Source organism: Panicum virgatum, chromosome 5K (assembly GCF_016808335.1).
Source record: "Panicum virgatum strain AP13 chromosome 5K, P.virgatum_v5, whole genome shotgun sequence".
NCBI classification, from domain to species: Eukaryota; Viridiplantae; Streptophyta; class Magnoliopsida; order Poales; family Poaceae; genus Panicum; species Panicum virgatum.
The window spans coordinates 56,396,805-56,417,702 of NC_053140.1; the positions used below are offsets into that span (position 1 = coordinate 56,396,805).

Sequence of the window (20,898 nt, forward strand, 5' to 3'; positions counted from 1 at the left end):
GTTAGAACAAGATTCATCAATTAAATCAATGCAAGAAGTTGAAGCAACTACCCTAGAGATAGGAATTGCACAAGGGATAGTTTGCTTCATTTCCAAAGAGTCATTTGTATCATTAATGCTCTCAAATTTTAATTTAAGCTCTTCATGCTCCTTGCTAAGCAATTTGAATTTGGACAACAAATTTTCAAAATTTGTATGAAGAGAAGCATTTAGATCATTGAGAGCATTAAGGCTTTTAATTTCTTTTCATTGCTTCTTAATGACTTTTTGGTGCTCATGAACAAGGTCAAGAAGTTCATCAATTCAAGGAGAGTCGGAGTCATCATCACTTACATCGCTATCCATACCTTTGGCCATAAAGCAAGTGTTGGATGATAATCTCATGTGGGTGGTGAATTTCTTGTTTGATTCATCACTTGAACTACCTTTGGCCATAAAGCAAGTGTTAGATGATAATCCCATGTGGGTGGTGAATTTCTTGTTTGATTCATCACTTGAACTTGCACTTGATTCTTCACCACCGCTTACCCATTCACCAAATACGGCATATGATTCATGTTTGGGCTTATTTTCCTTCTTTTATTTGTTCTTCTTGAATTTCTTCTCAACCCTCATGAGTTGATGGTGAGGCCCATCTTTGAGAAAGATCATATACCCCATTGAATTGATTTCCTTCAAGCATTTGTTCATCTTCTTTACTTGCTTGTAGAGGTTGGGCTTCATTGGCTCTTTTTCATCATTTGAGGAGTTTCTTGCATCCTCTTCTTCCTCATCACTTGCGCTACCTTTGATGGCCATCTTCTTCAACTTCTTGAGGTGTTTGCATGCAAGTGCGCTATGTGTTGTGAAGAAGATGGCGCCTTTGTCTTGATGTCATTGCGTAGCTCATGGGCAATCACCTTGTTGAGGACTTGATTTGGTGTCATCGTGTCAAGCTATTTCTCATATAGAATTGTGGTCACCAAATCAAAGTCCGGCTTTTGGAGTGAGTGAAGGATCTTGCGAATGAGTTCCAAGTCTTCAATTTACTTCACACCTAAGGAATTAATCTCATTCACAAGAGTGTTCAAGCGTGAGTACATTGATTCGGCATTCTCAACATCAATTTGCTTAAAGCTATTAAGCTTATCAATTAGAACATGATATCTTTCGTTGGCAACATCCTCCGTGCTCTCATGGTTCTCAATGATAGTCTTCCATAGCGCTTTAGCATTTTCACAAGAATAAACACGATTGAACACATTGTCACTAAGAGAAGACAAGATTATGCATTTAGTGGTGACATCATGTTGATTCTCTTGTTGACCATTATATTTTACACATTCACTCACAACTCTCCAAACGTTTAATCCCGTTGCTTGGAGATGGGCTTGCATCAAAACCTTTCATCGTTGGAAGCCCGTGCCGTCGAACCGTGGAGCGGGTCTAAAAGGATCCATCCTTTCCCCCTAAGAGCTAACTCACTAGGCGGTGAAGTCTACCGATCTAATGAGCCGGTAAACACAAATTTGCCAATGGAATTGGTTTTCTTTGTGAGAGAAGTGAGTCCCGGCTCTAATACCAATTGAAAGCGATCGGGTGCTCTAGCCTAAGAGGGAGAGGTGGTGAATTAGGCACTATTAAAATCTTAAACTATGCCTCCAACTAGTTTGCACAAAACTTAAACTAGATTAAGCTATCTAGATGTGCAACTACGGTTCACCTTAGTGTGAAACCCTCATCCCAAAACAGTTTTGCAACCTATAGCCAATCCTAGCAAGATACTACACTAAGAAAGTAAAGGCACACAAGTTGCAATATGAAATGCGGAAGCATAAAGAGAGGGATGAGAGGAAGCGAACTCTCGACATGAGGATTTATCCCGTGGTTCAGATTGCCACAAAGGCACCCCTACGTCCACGTTGTTGAAGCACTCACAAAGAGTATCGCTTCCCGGCAATCAAGTCTCTTCCGTGAACACAATCACGGTCACCTTGATCCCGATCTTCACTAAGGGAGATTGCCCACGAAGGAGGGGTTGCCGTCCCCCGCACAATGTCGTCGACGCCGCTCCACACTAAGCCGGAGGGTCGTTGACTTGTCGGCGAGCCACCAAAGCTTCAAGGATGGCCGGCGCACCAAGATAAAAAGATGATTCACTCTAGAACACCAGCATAAGGATCTAAACCTTGCTTGATCACTCACTCAAGAGGTAACCTTGCACTAACACTCACAAATCTTGTGCTAAGGACTAAGGATTTGATCTTTATTCTCTTGGATGGATTGGAGATGTTCTTGGGTGTGTGTGGGATGTTCAGCAACTCCAGCAAACTCAAAATGGCCGGGGTGAGGCGTATATATAGGCCACCAAGTCTTATAGTCGTTGCTCCAACGGTCAGCAGAAATCAGCATACCATCGGATGAACTGATGCCTCTGCATGGGGTGGCGTCGGTTCATCCGGTCACTCTCAGACCTGAAGTAGCCGTTGAGCTTCTGACGCACTGTCTGCAGAACCACCGGTTTAACCGATGACTGGGTATCGGTTAAACCGGTCACTCACAGCACTCAACTAGCCGTTGGACCTCTTTCTCTCCTGCTAACGTCATTACACCGGTGCTATGCTCCGATGCACCACCGGTTCAACCGGTGCTGAAGGCTTGGCTCCTGCATGCTTGACATCGTCTCTGGAACATAGTACATCCAATGCACCGATGCCTAGCTTGACGCCGTCGGTTCAACCGGTGATCTGGCTATCTTGACTTGGTCTTCGCTTGATCTCCATTTGGTGCTATGGGCGTCGGATCTTCCGACAACCATCGGATGCACCGATGCTATGGGCATCGGTTCTTCCGGTGCTACTGATTTCAGTAGAACTCGTCTAATTCAGCATTTCTTTGAGTTCTTTCTTCGTGTTTTGCTTTGTATGGCCTTTTTTATTTCATCCCTAGGATCTAGAAATGTTCACTTAACAAAATCATTAGTCACATTGATTGCGTTGTCATTCGATCACCAAAATCACTCGAAATGGCATAAATAGTGCTATATTCGTTATACATGGCCGGGGTCGGGGAGCAGGCTTTCACCAGTCTTCACTCATGGTTGAGATGGAATAGTCGTCGGCGTTGCGTCGCGCGCGCCCGAGAAATTCCCTTCCCCCGCAGGTCTAAAGAAGTCGCTGGCTCCTTCTGGGGGAAAAGCCGGACCAGAGACCGCAAAGATCAGAGACACACACTATCGAGATGGAATGCGACGCAACACACACGACACTAGTGTGCCTGCGTGCTTCTGGTGCTGAAAGACAGACGACGGGATATAAACCTTAGAACAGATTTGGCAATTGCGGCCTCACAACTTGTCAAATGCCCAGTGGGCAATGATCTCTTACAGGAACGAATCAGCTGAGCAGCACAAAGTTTACAGTTCAATGGCTACTCCGTAGTGCTCCCCAGCATGGTTTCTGGCTAGCCTCAAGATCAGCATGGAGGGTAGCGCGGTGTTGATAAAAAAGATTGCAGGTCTTCACAATGAAATGGAGACATAGCGTTTCTGTGAAGTGATTAGTGCAATATTAGCAACAAAATTAGATCAAGGCCGCTAGTTCTGCGGCAAACACCTTCTGTGTGGTTAAGAGCAAGAGCAATAACGCAGCCGGCTGGCGGGTGGCATGCGCGGCCATGCGCCCGCTGCCGGTTCAGCTAATTTGGGCCCGCATGCAGCAGTGCAACGCTCCCGGCTTCATTCTCTTTCTTATTTTCTCTCTCCTCCATTTAGGATTTAGTCTTCTTATAGCCCACTATAATACTTGCTCTAAGAAAAACCGCAGCTACTAACACGCACAAGAGACCGCGATTTAGGGCCAGGACAAGCACGAATGTAGTTACCTGGAGAGAATTCCTTATTTGCCATCAAAATTTACATTGCTTCCCTATTTGCCATTGAGAAAGTTTTCTTTTCCTATTTGCCATTGAGCTAAACTTCATTTCCCTTCCTACCACTTCCGTCCGTCTGTAAGGATGACGGTGTTAGAGAGCAGATGAAAGGACTATTTTACCCTCGGTAGAAACTCTATTGTAAAATTTGGTGTTTCCTTTCTTGCCATCAGAATTTGGCTATCATTTCCTTTCTTGCCATCAGCCTGTGTATCGCTTCTTGATGTAATTAAAAGTGGACATGGAGCTGTTAAGATATGCACAATTATATTTTTTTCACACATGAATAATCACCAATAATTCATCCATAACACATCAGATTCAAGACACATCCATAACACATCAGGTTCAAGAGACATGACCCAGACCGTGACATTACCTTATGGCCATTAAACAATGTACAGATCACATTATATCATGTGTTCATTGTGGCCAAGCAAAAGGATTATACTACTAGGTGAGAGATCTCACTGGTGATGAAATGCTAAGTTGTTCATGCATACATAAGGCCAGAATCACATTACATCATAGTTGCTCATGCAAAGCACCACCAAAACAAAATAAATAAGCATCCATTCACAGACTGAGCCTTCTTTTACTTCTTGTTGACATTGCTGGGCTACTTGGATATGTTGTTTTGCTTCTAGTGCCCATTGCAGGGCTGTCAAGTTTGAGCTTCTTTACCTTTTCTGTCTTCTCCTTGACTGCAGCCCTTTTCTTGCCTCTAGTTTTGGTTGGTGCCTTCTCGGTTTGTTGTCCGGAATTAGACAAAACCACAGGATATTCAATGGAGAGGGCCTCGGGCTGATTGGATCCACTTATTCTCCTTGACCTGACATGCATACATTTGAGTAAGACAAAAAAAATAAGTGTGAAGATAGCACACAATATGTTAATCAACTACCTGACATATTTTCCTTTTCCAGAACTTGAGGTGCGACCTTTTCTTTTTTTCTTAGCTGAAAGTTCACTGTTTTGGCTATGAAAAAAGATAGAATAAATAAGTGATTGTTACTTGTTTTTTTGTTGGTACTAGTGTTTCAACAGTATGAGGCCTAACCTTGGTGGAAAACTCATGCAGGGTGCTGCTGCATCATCCAATGGGACAATGCTTAACTCAGTGGCTGCCATGGTAGTTTTCTTTGTCTTCTTCTTTGGTGGCCTGCATAGGAATCATAGAAACATAGGAATAACATCAAGTTATTTTATAAATTCTTGTAAGAATGTAAACACACATGATCTGTACCTTTCAGCCAACAGGGCTGCAATGTCCTCCGGGTCACCTTCCCTGCATTTGTACCAGCGATGACCATAGCCCTTGCAAACCTTACATTTGTGCTGCCCCTTTTTCTTCTCTGCACATCCTTTGAACCTCTCAGTTCTTCTCCTACCACCTGCTACAGCCTTTAAAAGTGGTGGATTCATGAAGAATCCATGTTCAGATTTTGGCCACTGAGACTTGTCCACCAATGCAGGGAGTTGCTGAGCATAGATTGTTCTAAATCTCTCTACAGAGTAGAAGGGGTCCACATAATTCTCTAGGGATGCATTGCTAAGTGAAGTAATGAATGCTAAAGCATGTACACAGGGAATGCCTGAAACTTGCCATTGTCTACAAGTACATGTTTTGTCATGTAGGTTGACCACACACCTAAAGCCACTGCCAGACAATACAGAAACTTCAGCAAGCCCATTTCCACATTCTATCACATCCAAGTCCAAGTCCCTGCTCCTTTCATTCAACCTTTTCAATATGTGGGGCAGAATTAACCCTTCCAAAATGTTTGAGATTTTCCTCCTTCGGTTCCACTTTTGCATAAGCAATTGTCTAATTCTGTCCATGAGATCATCCAAGTTCAAGGACTTGTAGTCTTTAATCCAGTTGTTGAAGCTCTCTGCTAAATTGTTAGTCACATAGTCAACCTTACTGGCTGTTGAGAATTGGCTTCTTGTCCATAATCTAGTGTGCCACTGCCTTAGATATTGTGTTGCAGCTGGGTTTGCTTCTTCTATTTCAGCCCAGTGCTTCTCAAAGATGTATGGATTCAATGCATATGCAGCCTGCCATAGATGTTCATCAAACACCTTTCCACGATACCTCTTCTTAAAGTTTGTTACCAAGTGGTACATACACTCCCTGTGTTCTGCTTCTGGAAACACATCTTTCACTCCTGTCATCACTGCTTGCCCAGCATCAGTGCATATGGCTAAGCCTCTTGGTGATCCTATTAACTTCTTAAGCATTCGCATGAACCAAGTCCAGTTCTCATTGGTTTCAGAATCCATCACTCCAAAAACAACATGATACATCCAGTTATGACCATCAACAGCACAAGTAGTAGCCAATTGCCCCTTATACTTTCCTGTCAAGAAAGTGCTATCTATTGCTAGATATGGCCTACAACCACTAAGAAACCCCTCTATGCATGGTTTAAAAGCAACAAACAGTCTACTAAATCTGATCTTGTCATTTATTTTGTGATGTTCAATGTCAACTAAACTACCAGGAGAGACCATCTCAACTTGTGCCTTAAACTTATAAAGATTGTCAAAGCTAGTATCCCAATCACCGTAAATTTGTTTCAGTGCTAGCTCCTTACCCATATATACTCTCTTATAGTGGACCTTTATCTTGTAGTGCTCTCTGATCTTTTGTTGTAATGCTTTTGGTCCCAACTTTGGATCCTCAAGTAACCAGCCCTTCACCTTGTCACATACCCAATGCTTGGATGCATTCTTCGCTTTCTCTTTCCTTCTAGTGCTTGAACAGATATGACCAAAAGGGTTACGTGTTACCTGAACAAGTGAAATAATGAGAGGTCAAAAATTGTACAGCAAGCAAATTTTACAACAATGAACATTCAGCAATTACCTTTATAGTTTGCTTGTCATCCATTGTAGAAGCATGTAACCTCCAGGGGCAGTTATCTTCTTGCTTCCTTGTACAATAGGCTCTGAATCTGCCCTTATCGCTCTTTTCTGTGTTGTATTCAAACTCATGTTTGATAGCATGTTGAGCTAATGCCAACTTAAATACTTGAATATTTGGATATGTCATCCCAACATGCATTGGAGGGTCATTTTTATCATAATCTGCATCTATAGGCTCCATCCCTTCTACCTCATTTTCATCATCCATCTCAGAGTCTGAACCTGAATCAGAATCTTCTTCTACCACATAGTCTGCGTCCTTGTCCTCGCCCTTGCTTGGAACATCATCCGCAGGCTCCTTGCCCAAGTACGTGCTCTCCTCATCAATATCTACGTACTCATTCTCTAGTAATGGATTTGGACAATTTTCGTCCTCAGGTTCAGGCTTTCCTTTGTTCATAGGCTGCTTTCCTTTGTTCATAGGCTGCTTTTGCTTTGGATCACAAGTAAAATCAGAATCAACATCACTAGCACCAGGCCACTTAGTGATTGGTATATATGGTTCCAAAGGATCATTGTATGTAATGGCCATGTCAACAACCTTGTTCTCGGTGTGTTTCTGAAACATTGACAGCAACTCTTGGTCTGTTTTAACTTTAGGAAAAGCTGCCAAATAACTATCATAATAGTGCACATGAACAACTTTCTGGTAACCTGGGGGATACTGGTTTACGATGGACTCAATGAAATCCTTAAAATTTGTCGTGTCTGAATCAACAACCTTCTCGAACAGAAAACAAGTGACATCATTCCTAACCTTTTTTGGGTTGCCAATAATTCTAATTTTTAGTAAGTAACTTGAACTAGCATCCATCCTATCAACCAAAATAATAAAACTAACTCAAATTTTGTTGGATCTCTTCTATTTCTACTGAACTAGCAACATCTTGAAACAAAGGAAAAAAATATTGTGCTGGAAAACCAAGCCATTCGCGAGTACTCACCCTTCCAATAGCCATTTGCTTGCTCCGGCGAGGCTCCCACAGAGGGCAAGCTCCGCACCTGGGCTGCTCCCGCGGGGGGCGCGGCCGCTACCGCCCGCCGCTCCTCTAGCGCCGGCGGCTGCGACGGATTGCCCCTGGGCAGCGCGGGAGCTGGGGCGCACATGCCGTCTGCGCTGCTCGTGTGGGGGGCCGCGGCCCCTGCCGCCCACAGCTCCTCCAGCGCCAGCGGTCGCATGGAGTCACTGGGCTCCCTGGACGCCTCGGGAAGGGGACCGCCAGGCTCCCTGGGCGCCTCGGGAGGGGGACCGCCGGGCTCCCTGCCGCTCCTGTGGGGGGGCGCGGCCACGCCCGCCCACCCTTCCTCCAGCGCCGGCGTGCTCATGCACGCGTGAGCGGGGGTGCGGCCAGTGCGGCCCCTCAGCGCAGGAGCAGCCAGGCGGGGAGAGAGCGTGGTGAGGAGAGCGTCCGATCTAGGGTTTGGTGAGGACAGCGTGGGGAGAGAGGAAATTTGGGGTAGAAAGGGAGCACGGGGGAGAGAAATAGAAAGGGAAGGGAAAGGGAGCAAGGGGCAGTTTAGCCAATATGAAAAAAAAATTGTATGCCTCTGCGTAACAGATCATGACGGAATAGACGGAAGTGGCAGGAAGTGAAACGAAGTTTAGCTCAATGGCAAATAAGGAAAAAAAACTTTCTCAATGGCAAATAGGGAAGCACTGTAAATTTTGATGGCAAATAAGAAATTTTCTCAGTTACCTGACCCATCAGTTTCCAACAGACTAACAGTGTAACACATTGTATGGACAAAGCGCATGTCAAGAACCCGAGAAGAGTTAAGTCTCAGCTCAGGGTTCTCCAATACAAAACCGCAATACAGAACGCGTGTTATAAGTATTGTAATTGATAAACGTTCAATTTTCAGATAAACCGGGCGCTGAAAAATCATGCTCAGTGCAATGAAAAGGTACAGATGCTTCTCTATCCTGTTGGTTACGTACTTTCGTGCCTTCCCGGAACTAGTAAAAGACAGAACAGGATATATTCTCTGCCGAAAGAAGAAGGCGACCGTAAGATTCGCAGATCACAAGATGCCATCATCCATATCTCATCCTCTGGAAGACTGGAACAGGCTAGTCGCTCTTGATCATTCAAACCTTGCGTCCTGCATCTTAGCTCAGTTTGGGCTTGGCCTTTGGCCCTTTCAAGTTTCAAGAGTACTTCACAGAAAAAGAAAAAAGAAAAAGAGGCCATGGATAGTATCACATTGCAAAAACTGACAGCTCACGTTCACATAAAACCAGAGTACCAGATGATTCATGGAAACATTGCAAAAATGAGAATTATCGGGAAAGCAGCACATGTCATGTCTCGACCGAAACAAAAGATGGGATCAGAGCGTCCATAAGGCCATATGGACTAAAGATGTAGTAGATGTTAAGGACTGATTTAGTTAGCCATGGCCTTGGAAAGAGATCTTCACAAGGATGTGATGGACAACATCACATGATCCTGATAGCTCACGTTCACAAGGCATGGATTACATCCACAGTTGATAGCTCACCTTCACATAAACCAGACTGATTCAGAGAAACCATAGAAAGATGGCCGTTATCAGGAAAGCAGTACATGTCTCGATCAAAACAGCAGATGGGATCAGATCAAGGCAAAGATTTCAAGGACCAATTTTGAAGATGTCAACGGCAAGTATTCCGACAGAAAAGCAGATGAGTCAAGTAGTCAACATATACTACAGAATAGCTCAAGCAGCAAGATCACGTGAGCAGAAACCCTTGTCGAAAGAGTGTTTGTTTTGGCCAGGTTTAATAACCATAAAACAAGAATCATGTCAACGTCGTGATGTTTATTGACTACCTTCTTAAATGCAAATCAACATCCAAACAAACTGTTGTCGGGAGACAGGCAGCTAGTATGACGCTTATAGTCAGGCTTGACTGCAATGAGCAGACTATCATACTTCTAGTGCTATTTCAGGAACTTCCTTGCTTCACTTGGCACATAAATAAATTTGTGAATAAGTAACTAGCAGACATGATTCGATCTCCAATTCAGCAAAGACCTAGGAGGCACTTCACTTAAGATTGAGGTTGGATGTCATTTGTCATGAAAGAGAAGTCCAGGTCAACCTTTTTATGGACAGCTCAATTAAACTTAAACCTTGATTCTAGAGAACTAATGCAAAGCTTGCAACTGATTCATGCCAACTTAAGGAATTCTGAAAAAATAATCTGTTAGCCCACTCTTGAGCAACAGACCTCAGATATCAAAACAAGCTTACATCACAAAAAATAGATTTATATTAAACCCGAATTGCCAAGAAGGTAGTTCTTAGACCCCGCGTCGCTAAGACAATTTTCTTGTTATTCACTGTCATCATAATCATAGCAATACAATAGATGATCAAACTCACTGTAGCAGTTCGATCAATGTCTAGAGCTTGTATACCTCAAAATTCAGATGGATGAATGCAATTGCAAATATGAAAATGCCAAGCCCAAAATTGAGTCTAGATTCTATAGTAAGCATGCAGAGTATTGAACCACTCCCTTTCTGGTTAGTCTTCGAAGGCTGACACCAGCTCCGGCACCGGCTCCGGCACAGTGGGCAGTACTGGGTAGTTCCGAGAGAAGCAGGCGTCACAAAGCTCATGTGCTTCATCACCGTAGATGCTGTGGAGCTTGTCCAGCGAGAGGAAGGCGAGCGAGTCGCAGCCAATTGACCTCCGCACGCCCTCGAGGTCCATCCTGTTGGATATCAGCTCACCCTCGCTCGGCGTGTCGATGCCGTACAAGCAGGAGCCGATGACCGGAGGGCTGGCGATGCGCATGTGCACCTCGCGCGCGCCGGCGTCGCGGAGCAGGCGCACAATCTTGCTCGAGGTGGTGCCGCGCACGAGCGAGTCGTCGACGACGACCACGCTCTTGCCGGTAATGACGCCGCGCACGGGCGCGAGCTTGAGCTTGACTGCGAGGTCGCGGATTGCTTGCGACGGTTGGATGAAGCTCCGGCCGCTGTAGTGCCACCGGATAAGGCCCTGCTGGAATTCGAGCCCCGACGCCTGCGCGAAACCGAGCGCGGCGTAGAACCCCGAGTCCGGCACGGGGATAACTACGTCCGCGGTCGGAGCCGGGGACTCCTCGGCGAGCGCGCGGCCGTACGCGCTGCGGCGCTCGTGGACGGCGTGCCCGAACACGACGGAGTTGGGGAGGGCGAAGTAGATGTGCTCGAAGACGCACGACTTGCGCGGGCGGTGCGGAACGAGGCAGGCGTAGGACACTGACATGTCGCGGCGGTCCACGACCACCACCTCCCCGGGCTCCACCTCGCGCTCATAGGCCGCGTCGATGAGGTCCAGCGCGCAGGTCTCGGACGCGAACACGACGGCACCGTTGGGGCGGCGCCCCATCACAAGAGGCCGGAAGCCGAAAGGGTCGCGCACGGCGAAGAGCTTGTCGGCCGTTAGGAACAGCAGCGAGTAGGCGCCGGCGAGGCGCTCGCAGGCGTCGCAGATGCGCGAGAGCAGCGGGCGCGAGAGCGATGTGGCGATGAGGTGCAGGATAACCTCGGTGTCCGACGAGGTGTTGAAGATGGATCCCTGCGCCTCCAGCTTGTTGCGCAGCGCCTGGTAGTTCACGAGGTTGCCGTTGTGCGCCACGGCGAGCTGCCCGAACCTGTAGGCGGCGAGGAACGGCTGCACGTTGCGCATCGAGGAGGCGCCGGCCGTGGAGTAGCGCACGTGGCCGATGGCGGCGTCGCCGGGGAGCTTGGCGAGGCGCGCGGGGTCGCCGAAGACGTCCCCTACGAGCCCCAGCCCCGTCACCGACTTGAGCTTGCCATCGGCGTCCGCGGCGGCGATGCCCGCGCCCTCCTCCCCGCGGTGCTGCAGCTTCTGCAGGCCGAGGTAGCAGAGCGACGACGCGTCCGGGTCCCCGATGACCCCGAACACGCCGCACTCCTCGCGGGGGTGGTCGTCGCCGTCCGCGTCGAAGGAGAAGGGCGTGACGCGGTCCGGGAGCAGGGCCCGCGCCGGGGCGAGGCGCGCGGCGCGGTACCGCAGCTCGAGCGGCGACGGTTTCGCGGAGCACCCGAGATGGTAGTGGCGGTCGGTGGCCGGCGCCGCGGCCGGGCGGCGGAGGAGGGGGAAGGAGGGCGTGGTGGTCGCTGCGGCGGCGGCGGCCATGCGTTGGTACCGGGAGTTTGGGGAGGCGACTCCGAGGGCTATCGAGGGGGATGCCCTCCCGAACGCACGTGAAGGGACGGGATTTAAAGCGGGCGGCCGAATTCCCCCAAACCTGGAGAAGCGGAGAGCAGGAGGTATACGGGCGTGTATACAGGAGATATACGGTTGGGCGGTTGGCCCAGCCGTCTACGAAATTTCTTCATGCCTTGTTGTTGGCCTCGTGATTTTCTTCCAGCTGGTGCGGGGGGATCATCATTATTAAGATTTTCAATAAAGATTTTACTGTGAAGTTTTAATACAGCGAGTGCATAGATTATCTCTTAGTACTACGCGGATTTCCTTTATTTTGTACATAGTACAGCTGCATCTTAGGCAGGCACTAAGTCTGCAAAAGGTAATATGTATTCATTGCAGTTAACATGGGCGGGCTGTAGGGAGGAGCATGACATTGAGTTTTATGTTTTTTATATCAATTTCTGATATGGAACTATAGAATGGACGTTAATTTAAGAATAATTCAAATCTCACAATCAGTGATCGGATATGTATTTTTCAATAAAGGATGAACTGGCCTCTATATCCATCCGATGGATACGTACGCCCAAAGGTCGGACATGTATAATGCAACCAAGTATTTATATAATCCACAAAAAGAAACAAATGCTTATATGAAAAAGTCAATTGCAACTATTGAAAACATAACAGCTCAATTTGTTTTTTTGTCTAAGTCCGTGGTGCTTACGCCATCCATCTACTCTACTATAGTAGATCAAAAGCATTATAAACATCACTGCATGAATACTGATGCATAGTCTACTGTATTATTGTCGTACACAAAGAACATTTTGCAACAACATTGTGTGAATACCGCCACAGTGAGCTAAGCTATTGTTGTATATCAAAAACTTTTGAAACAACAATGTGTGAATACACCGTGCAAAATCTCAGTACTCATGGAATAAATGAAATTCCTAAGAGCATCTCCAACAGATTGATTTTCCCCTTTCCTCTTTCCACTTTTTAGCCATAAAAAAGATTTAGGGGAAAAAATTTAGCTCCAACAGATTGATTTTCCCTATTTCCTATTCCCTTTTTCCCTTTATTTCCCTCCCCTCTCCCCTATTTAAAGGGGAATTCCACGTTCTCTCTTTCCTTCTCCCTTTCTATCCATTCCTTCCTAGTCACAAGATCTATATGCATGAGAAGATCCTGGCCACTCATGAATTAAAGGGGAAAGGGAAAAATCAATCTGCTGGAACACATCTCCCCAATAAGATAAAATTGTAATGGGGGATTCCCCTATAAGATGAGAAAGGGAAAAGAGAAAAATCAATCTGTTGGAGTTGCTCTAAAGACTTCTATCTTTTAATTTGGGCCACAGAGGACGCAGCCACTGGAGACAGCCTTCGCCCCCGCGATTCCCTGAGCGTCAGCCTGACGCCGTCACATAGCATTTCCTTTTTAGAATTTTTCTTTTGTTTTCGAGAGGCCGCCTTCACGCTTTCCAATTCCGGACTGCTCCTGCTGTTGTGGGCTCGAGGTGAGAGAGGCCCACTAGGCGACTCGTGGGCCCACCACTGAGCCGACCTGACTGTGGTCCCCGAGCCAAGTGGGTGCGGTGGGCCCGGCCCCGCTGAGCGTATACAGAATACGGGCCATACGTACGGCCCACGAATGATGATACTCAGTTTACTACCTTTTCCGGGGCTGGGGCAACATGTTGTTTTCTGTGAGCACCAGTTACCGTCGAATCTGAAGCACTAAGGCTATCTTTACTCATAAACTCCGTAAACACAAAAAAAATCATCGCATCATAAACTCCGTAAACACAAAAAAATCGTCGCATCGAATATTTCGACACATGCATGGAGTACTAAATAAATTCTATTTACAATTTTTTTTTTATAGATGGGCTGTAAATCGCGAGACGAATCTAATGAACCTACTTAATCTATGATTTGCAACAGTGATGCCACAGTAACTATCCGCTAATTATTGATTAATCATGGATTAATTAGTATCATTAGATTCGTCTCGCGATTTACAACCCATCTATACAAAAAATTTTGTAAATAGACTTCATTTAGTACTTCAAATTAGTAATATTCCAACACAAAAAAATTTTGCTTTCGAACTAAACACGACCTAATAATCCAAGCAGGGAATCTTTTTTTTATGGCAAATCCAAGCAGGGGAATCCTACTCGTGTCCTCGAGTCAATCAGCTGGAATCCTCGTCGACGTCGGCGCGTTGCGTGATTCCTCCCGGCATTCGCTCGCCGTCTCCACCCTCCAGCGGCCTACCCTTAAGGTTAACCGAGCGCCGCGCAGCCATACGCGATGACGCGACGAAGAGACACCGCACAGGCCGCAGGCGCACGGGATCGCTAGCGTCCAGCGGCGCGAGTCCAAGTCACGGAATCAGAGCCGCCTCGGCGGCGCCTCGCGGAGCCCTCGCCGCCGCCTCACCGGCCGCCACTCGAGTCGGGCGGTGCGCTGCCCGTGCCCGCAGGATTCCGTTCGTTTTGTCCACTCCATACGACCACACACGGACACGGGAGAGGGGAGGAGAGGACATGAGCGTCAGCGGGCAGGAGGAGCGCGGCGCGGGGGCATGGCTTGCGGAAGCCGTGGCGGGCAGCTTGCCGTCTCCCTCGTCCAGAAATCGGAGCCGATGCAGGGATGCTTGGCTGGATTCGCGTGCTACGCTCTCGTCCGCAAACACACCAGGACTGGCGTCCGCTTCAGCAATGCTGAGTTTCCGGATGACCGCACGCAAGAAAAAATTACGGTCGACATGACCCACCACGTGATCCCCTCCCCCACCTGCTCCATTCCTCCTCTATCTATTTTTTCTCTTTCTCATTCTAGATCTGAATCCAGACGAGCCGCCCGGCGCTGTCCGTCCGTCCTCCTCCCCATCCCTTCCTCTCCTCCATGGCCGGCCGTCCTCCTCCCCATCCCTTCCCTCTGCCTCCCCCTTCCTCTCTCTCCCTCCCTTCCTCTGCTCCATGGCCAGCCGTCCTCCTCCCCCTCCCTTTTTTCTCTGCTCCATGGCCGGCGGCGGGGGAGGAGAGGCGGGCGGGGCCCTCTGCTCCGTGGCCGGCGGCGCGGGAGGGTAGGCGCGGCGGGGCCTCTCTCTGCTCCATGGCCGGCGGCGGGGGAGGGGAGGCGCGGCGGGCCCCCTCTGCTCCATGGCCGGCGGCGGGGAGGGGATGCGCGGCGGTCCGGCGGCAAGGAGGTGAGGGGTGGCGTGGCGTGGCGTGGCGGCGGCAGGGACGGGAGGCGCGGCGCCGGGCCAGCGGCGTGGAGGGGAGGAGGCGCCGCGGCCCACCGCCGCCCCAGATCCAGTTTTTTTTTTGCAAAAATTTTTCAACAATTTTTTTTGAATTCCTTTGATTTTTTCGGATGAATATTTTTTAATGATACAAAAAAAATCTTGAATTTTTTCTGCTCTCCAAATTTTTTTTCTTGAAAATTTTTTTCTGCTCTCCTTTTTTTTGCTTGAAATTTTTTTTGGTCTCCAAATTTTTTCGTCAAAAAATTTTCCCTCTCCAAAATTTCTCTTACAAATTTTTTTCCCAAAATCGAAAAACGACAAAAAAAAATTACTAAAAATGGAAAAAAAAACAAACGGTCAGGAGATCGATCGTAGGGAGCCCCTCCTTACGGTCAACCGTAAATTAGCGATACCATCCGCTTCGCTTCAAAAAAGGCGAGAATCTCAGGCTGACCCCAAGAAGTCCGTCGTAGTTCGTGTCAAAAAAAAAAAAGCGAGAATCAGCGGGACACGGTGCTGTGCACCGAAAGCTGCCGTGCTGCTGCTTACACGAACGATTTCACGGAACCTATCCCCTGCTGGGCAGGCAGGTTACCGCGTTGTCGACGGAAGAGAAAGGCAGGTATGTGGCGTCGCGGGAAATCTTCGGGCTTACAACAACTCCAACAGATTGATCTTTTCTTTTTTTTTTCTTTTCACTTTTTCTCAATATAGAAGATTGATGTTGAAAAAACCTACTCCAACAGATTGATTTTTCATATCTTTTTTCCTTTATTTTTTTCAATCCTCAATAATTTCTCTCCAATCCGTAATAAAAAGGAGAGACATCGCATCTCTCTTTCAATATAGAAAGGGGAAAAATCAATTTATTGAAACATTTTTTCTATATATGTTGAAATTGAGAAAAAAAAAATTCCCTATACGGTGAAAAAGAGAAAAAGGAAAATCAATGTTGGAGTTGCTCTTACTTGACGAAGCGTTTCATCGGCGGTCGAGTGCGCACGAGCACGGTACGAAACGAACCCTGCGGGATGATGCGCCGGTTCTGTTCGGCCGGCACGGCTGGCAGGCGCCACGGCCCACGGCAGGTCGGGAGCAAAACCCATTCTCTTCTTGGCATGCGCTGACGTGCCTTTTGTCGTAGTACCAACAAGCGCTCGAGTGTGCCAAAGCCAAGGCGTCCGTCGAAAGCGCCGCAAGACGGAGGCGCCGGCGGCCAGCGGGGGAAAAGAGCTCCGCGCCGCTCTCCTTCAATTCCGAGGCTCCGAGCTCCCCGCCCACCTGAAGTTGTCTCCGGCGGTCCGGGCCGCCAGGTCTGGAGGCCGCGACGCGAGACGAGCACGAGACCAAACCGACCGACCAACCATATGATGAGCGAGCCGGCACGAGTGCTCTCCAAAGCCCAAACGCGCGCGCGCGCGTCGTGTCGTGTCCGTTCCCGCCGGCGCCGCGGATCCGGCCGGGCCGGCGGCGGCAAGAGACCCCCGAGGCCCGAGGGGTTAGTTAATACGGGCAGCTTCCTGACCGGCAGCCATTAGCATGCTGGCTCGGAAGCTGACCGGCGGGCCCGGACCTCATGTTACTGACGTCTCTTCCAAAGGTTTTACGGCCTCGTGGTCCAATAGCCTAGCCATAACAAACTTGTTCCTGTCACGTGGGTACCACCACTTGCTCCGATCAACTTCGTGCCGATCTGAGGCCGTGTTTGTTTTTCCAGTGTAGCATAGCACACAATTTCCGAAAAAAGAATCTTACATGTATGGAGCACTAAACGAAGTTTATTTGCAAAACCTTTTCACGGATGGGTGTAATTTTTCACGACGAATCTAATGATAGTAATTAATCGATGATTGACTACAGTGATGCTACAGTAACCATCCTCTAATCGTGCGATCAAAGGCCTCATTAGATTCGTCTCGCGAAGTAGTACAGGACTGTGGAGTTAGTTTTATAAATTACCTTTATTTAGTACTCCTAATTATTGGTCAAAATTTTTGTGCTAATTTTGCTACTCCCATCCAAACATGCCTGAATTCGAACCAGGGAAAAAAAGAAAAAGGACGAAGCTGGTGGGAGTAGCGAATTAAATGCACATGGTGATACTGCATCTCCTAGCCCATTTTCGCCTTCACATCCAAGTCCCAATTTTAGAGTCCAACACGGCATTTCGTGGCAGAGACTGGCCGTGCACAACAACCATCCACCCCCAAGCAACGCAAGGGCGAGGCAAAACCCAAAAACAAAAAAACAAAAAGAAAAGAAAAGGAAATGGGGATCGAACTCATTCCCGGCAACGAGACAATTCCACCATCTCGTGCTCCCGTCCTCTCTGGCTCTCTTCCCTGTTTCCTCCTTTCAATTCAGCCCCATCGCTCACATCACCGGTCAAAACCACGCCGCTTCAACCCCCCAAATCCGAACCTGAGCGCGGGGGCTCGCTTCAAATGCGCCGGCAGCGCGCCGCCGCACGCCGACGATGAGCCCCGCCGCGCCCGACGCCTCGGGCGGCGACCTTTTCGCCGCCAACCTCACGGGCTCGCTCCTCGCCGTCGCCTCCTCGGCGTTCATCGGCGTCAGCTTCATCGTCAAGAAGAAGGGCCTCCGCCGCGCCGCCGCCGCGGGAGCCCGAGCAGGTATCTGCTCCTCCCCCGCCCTCGCTCCCCGAAGACGCTGTCTCACTCCGCTCGCAATTTTTTCTTTCTCTCGAATACTCCGCTCGCCGCCCTCTAGGTCTTTCTGGTTCCTGTATGCTAATTCGAAACTTAAGTGCTGAGAAATGTGACAAAGGCTACCTCTTACCTACTTTAGCTGTCCAAAATTTCAGGTGCCGGAGGGTATAGCTACCTCTTGGAGCCACTCTGGTGGGTCGGGATGGTCACCAGTAAGCATCAACGGATCCCTTGGGCTCATTTGTTCTTAATCATGCCAAAACTTGTATTCAAGTGTTTTATCAAAACTGAAACTTTGCAGTGCTTGTTGGGGAGATTGCCAATTTCATCGCTTACATGTTTGCGCCCGCAGTCCTCGTCACACCACTGGGCGCACTCAGTATTATTGTCAGGTATAGTGGCGAATTTTTCAGCTGGTTTGTTCTGAATGTGTCTTTTTAGGTGTCTGATGAGGTGTTTTGTTGTGTGCAGTGCTGTTCTAGCCCATTTCACACTGAATGAGAAGTTGCATCGGGTGGGCGTGCTGGGCTGTGGTCTCTGCATTGTTGGGTCGACAATGATCATCTTACACGCACCCCAGGAAAGGACCCCTAGTTCAGTGGAGCAGATTTGGCACTTGGCGACACAGCCTTGTAAGTTTCCATGCCTTTTTGCGGTAGTTAGCTAGTTGCCATCATGCTGGACTTAAATTTTGATAGTGTCCTGTAATTTTTGTTACTGCAGCCTTCCTTTGCTATGCTGCCATAGCAGTGGGAGTGTCCCTGTTCCTCATGCTATATTGCGCTCCACGGTACGGACAAACGAACATAATTGTTTATGTTGGAATTTGCTCGGTGATTGGATCCCTGACAGTAAGTGTTATACATGAAATTTTATTCTCTTCTGATAAAGTGTTGTTTTGTTTGTAATGTGAAATTTTCGTTCTCTTTGCAATATGAATTTGTTTGCTGTTGTGGTATTTTTAGGTAATGAGCATAAAGGCTGTGGGCATTGCCATTAAGCTTACAATTGAAGGCATAAACCAAGCCGGCTATTTCCAGACATGGGTATTTGCAGTGGTTTCGGCAACATGTATTGTTATTCAATTAGTTTATCTGAATAAGGTATGCTTCTGCCTGATCAGTAACATTAAAAGGAAGCTTGTTACTCTTCAGATTTCATAGAACGGTGCTTCCATAACAGATGTAAACTGTGACATTTGAAAAGTGTATCATAAGTTTCCTAAAAAAATTGTCTCAGAGGTCCCATATTTGCATCCACATTGATCAATTTAATGCAGTGTCACGAGTGACTGCAGTACCTAATTTCAGTTCGTGTTTTCTTAGTAGTAGCTAATATGCTTACTGTGTGCTACACGGCTACTGCATGTTGTGTTAAATTTCAGGCCCTGGATACTTTCAATACAGCAGTTGTCTCTCCCATCTACTATGCCCTGTTCACAACGCTCACTATTTTAGCAAGTGCTATAATGTTCAAGGTTAAGTATTTTTTTTAAAAACTTTAGTGAACCAATAATATGGGTGTTGCCATGTTATTTTGATAGTAAACCTATTTCTGATGACTATACAGGACTGGTCTGGGCAGAGAGCAAGCAACATAGCTTCAGAGATTTGTGGGTTTCTTACAGTTCTAGCCGGGACTGTTGTGCTACATTCAACTAGAGAACCTGATCAAACTGCATCAGCAGGTAGATTTTTGTTCAATCTAGTGGAATTGTTACAGTGATTTTCTCCAAATTATTACCTTAACTTTTCTGTATATTACTGCAGACCTATATGCCGCACTTCCCCCAAAAATATATTGGCACATCCAAGGAAGTGGTGATATTGGGAAACAAAGAGAGGATGACTCCCTTACATGTGAATTCATCACTGTTGTGCGGCAAGACTACTTTGTGTAGGGATCATCCAGGATGCTTGCCTGGTGTTTCATGTGTTTTTTCTGAGTCTCTCCGCTGCAGCATGTGGACAGAATCCGTTACAAGACCCATTCCAGTCAAACACCAGCTTGAAGCAATTGTGAAGTTTTGTAGAAATTGTATTGGCTTGTGTCCAGCGCATTGCCTCCGAGCTAGTGGCCAAAATATTTGCTCTTTGAACTACCTAGCCTTAGTCTGACAATGCTTCGAGGATATGGTAGCAAGTGGTTTACTGCTCCCATCTGAGTGTAAATTATGTAAGGTTGTTGGCTTCATTCAGCTATCCTCTTTTTTTTAGTAGAATCCTTTTCGGCTCCCGAATGTAAGCCCCTGTTTGGGAGGGCTCCAGGAGCGGCTCCACGAGTGGCTCCAGGCGAAGCCCTCCCAAACGGTAGTTTTGTAACCGGCTTCACGTGTGAAGCCACTCCTGGAGCCATTGGCGGCTTACACAGACAAGGTGAAGCCATGAAATCGTGGCTCCACACGGCTCCGCGGAGCTCCTACCGTCCCTGGACCACCTTGCCCTCGCTAGGGCCCGGGAGCAGCGGCGCGGGCAGACGCTAGGAGCCAACGGCGCGGACGGAGGCCGGTGGCGGCGAGGAGGCGCAGCGAGATGAGGGAGGGGGCGCGGGCGGCGGGACGGAGGAGGCGCTGTGAGACGAGGGAGGGGGCGCGGGCCGCTGCCGGCCGCGGGGAGGAGGAGCAGGCCGCCGCCGCTTGAAGGAGAAGGCCAAGCGGAGGAGGCGGCGACGGGGTTGGGAAGTCGCGAGAAGGAGACGTGCGACCGGATAAGAGGAGAGGAGGAAAAAAGAAAAGGGAAAGAAAAAGAAAAGGAGAAGAGAAAAAGAAAGAAATGGAAAAAAAAGAAAAGGGCAATTTAGATTTTTTACAACATCAATCTAACAAGTGAAGTTGTTTTGCCAAATATTTTCTAAAACGGCTCCAGCTCCACTAGAGAAGACACTATCTGAGGAGCCGGAGCCGGAGTTGTTTTTGGAGGAGCCGGAGCCCTGCCAAACAGGCCCTAAGTTGATGTATTTGAGGTTTGTATTT

General features: G+C 47.9%; 4 protein-coding genes across 4 annotated transcripts; 1 reads left to right on the forward strand and 3 right to left on the reverse strand.

The window, feature by feature from the left end:
- Nucleotides 1–4,244: 4,244 nt before the first annotated feature.
- On the reverse strand, nt 4,245–6,481 carry LOC120708820. Its single transcript, XM_039994239.1, has 4 exons — nt 5,156–6,481; nt 4,970–5,071; nt 4,814–4,888; nt 4,245–4,741 (listed from the first exon to the last, which is right to left on the reverse strand). The coding sequence occupies exons 1-4, from the start codon at nt 6,424–6,426 to the stop codon at nt 4,486–4,488; spliced, it is 1,704 nt and encodes a 567-aa protein (XP_039850173.1). The 5' UTR covers nt 6,427–6,481; the 3' UTR covers nt 4,245–4,485.
- On the reverse strand, nt 6,428–10,019 carry LOC120710280. The gene is made up of 3 exons (XM_039995919.1): nt 6,782–10,019; nt 6,480–6,705; nt 6,428–6,438 (listed from the first exon to the last, which is right to left on the reverse strand). Exons 1-3 carry the CDS (start codon nt 7,652–7,654, stop codon nt 6,428–6,430), a joined length of 1,110 nt encoding a protein of 369 aa, XP_039851853.1. The 5' UTR covers nt 7,655–10,019.
- Nucleotides 10,020–10,109: 90 nt separating this feature from the next.
- LOC120708821 (amidophosphoribosyltransferase, chloroplastic-like) lies at nt 10,110–12,098 on the reverse strand. The gene has a single exon (XM_039994240.1). The coding sequence runs from the start codon at nt 11,977–11,979 to the stop codon at nt 10,354–10,356; it is 1,626 nt and encodes a 541-aa protein (XP_039850174.1). The 5' UTR covers nt 11,980–12,098; the 3' UTR covers nt 10,110–10,353.
- Nucleotides 12,099–17,551: 5,453 nt separating this feature from the next.
- LOC120708822 (probable magnesium transporter NIPA7) lies at nt 17,552–20,148 on the forward strand. Its single transcript, XM_039994241.1, has 9 exons — nt 17,552–17,891; nt 18,083–18,139; nt 18,229–18,319; nt 18,399–18,559; nt 18,651–18,778; nt 18,893–19,030; nt 19,312–19,404; nt 19,497–19,614; nt 19,697–20,148. Exons 1-9 carry the CDS (start codon nt 17,735–17,737, stop codon nt 19,825–19,827), a joined length of 1,074 nt encoding a protein of 357 aa, XP_039850175.1. The 5' UTR covers nt 17,552–17,734; the 3' UTR covers nt 19,828–20,148.
- Nucleotides 20,149–20,898: the final 750 nt, after the last annotated feature.

What these genes read in the sequence shown, in the direction of transcription:
- LOC120708820 (XM_039994239.1), bottom strand. Translation starts at nt 6,426, where the DNA reads ATGGTCTCTCCTGGTAGTTTAGTTGACATTGAACATCACAAAATAAAT. An exon ending in GCAGCCCTGTTGGCTGAAAG is followed by an intron (nt 5,072 to 5,155) that starts GTACAGATCATG and finishes ATTCCTATGCAG; the next exon opens with GCCACCAAAGAAGAAGACAA. An exon ending in TGCATGAGTTTTCCACCAAG is followed by an intron (nt 4,889 to 4,969) that starts GTTAGGCCTCAT and finishes CTTTTTTCATAG; the next exon opens with CCAAAACAGTGAACTTTCAG.
- LOC120710280 (XM_039995919.1), bottom strand. Translation starts at nt 7,654, where the DNA reads ATGGATGCTAGTTCAAGTTACTTACTAAAAATTAGAATTATTGGCAAC. An exon ending in ATGACAAGCAAACTATAAAG is followed by an intron (nt 6,706 to 6,781) that starts GTAATTGCTGAA and finishes TCACTTGTTCAG; the next exon opens with GTAACACGTAACCCTTTTGG.
- LOC120708821 (XM_039994240.1), bottom strand. Translation starts at nt 11,979, where the DNA reads ATGGCCGCCGCCGCCGCAGCGACCACCACGCCCTCCTTCCCCCTCCTC.
- LOC120708822 (XM_039994241.1), top strand. Translation starts at nt 17,735, where the DNA reads ATGAGCCCCGCCGCGCCCGACGCCTCGGGCGGCGACCTTTTCGCCGCC. An exon ending in GCACTCAGTATTATTGTCAG is followed by an intron (nt 18,320 to 18,398) that starts GTATAGTGGCGA and finishes TGTTGTGTGCAG; the next exon opens with TGCTGTTCTAGCCCATTTCA. An exon ending in TGATCAAACTGCATCAGCAG is followed by an intron (nt 19,615 to 19,696) that starts GTAGATTTTTGT and finishes ATATTACTGCAG; the next exon opens with ACCTATATGCCGCACTTCCC.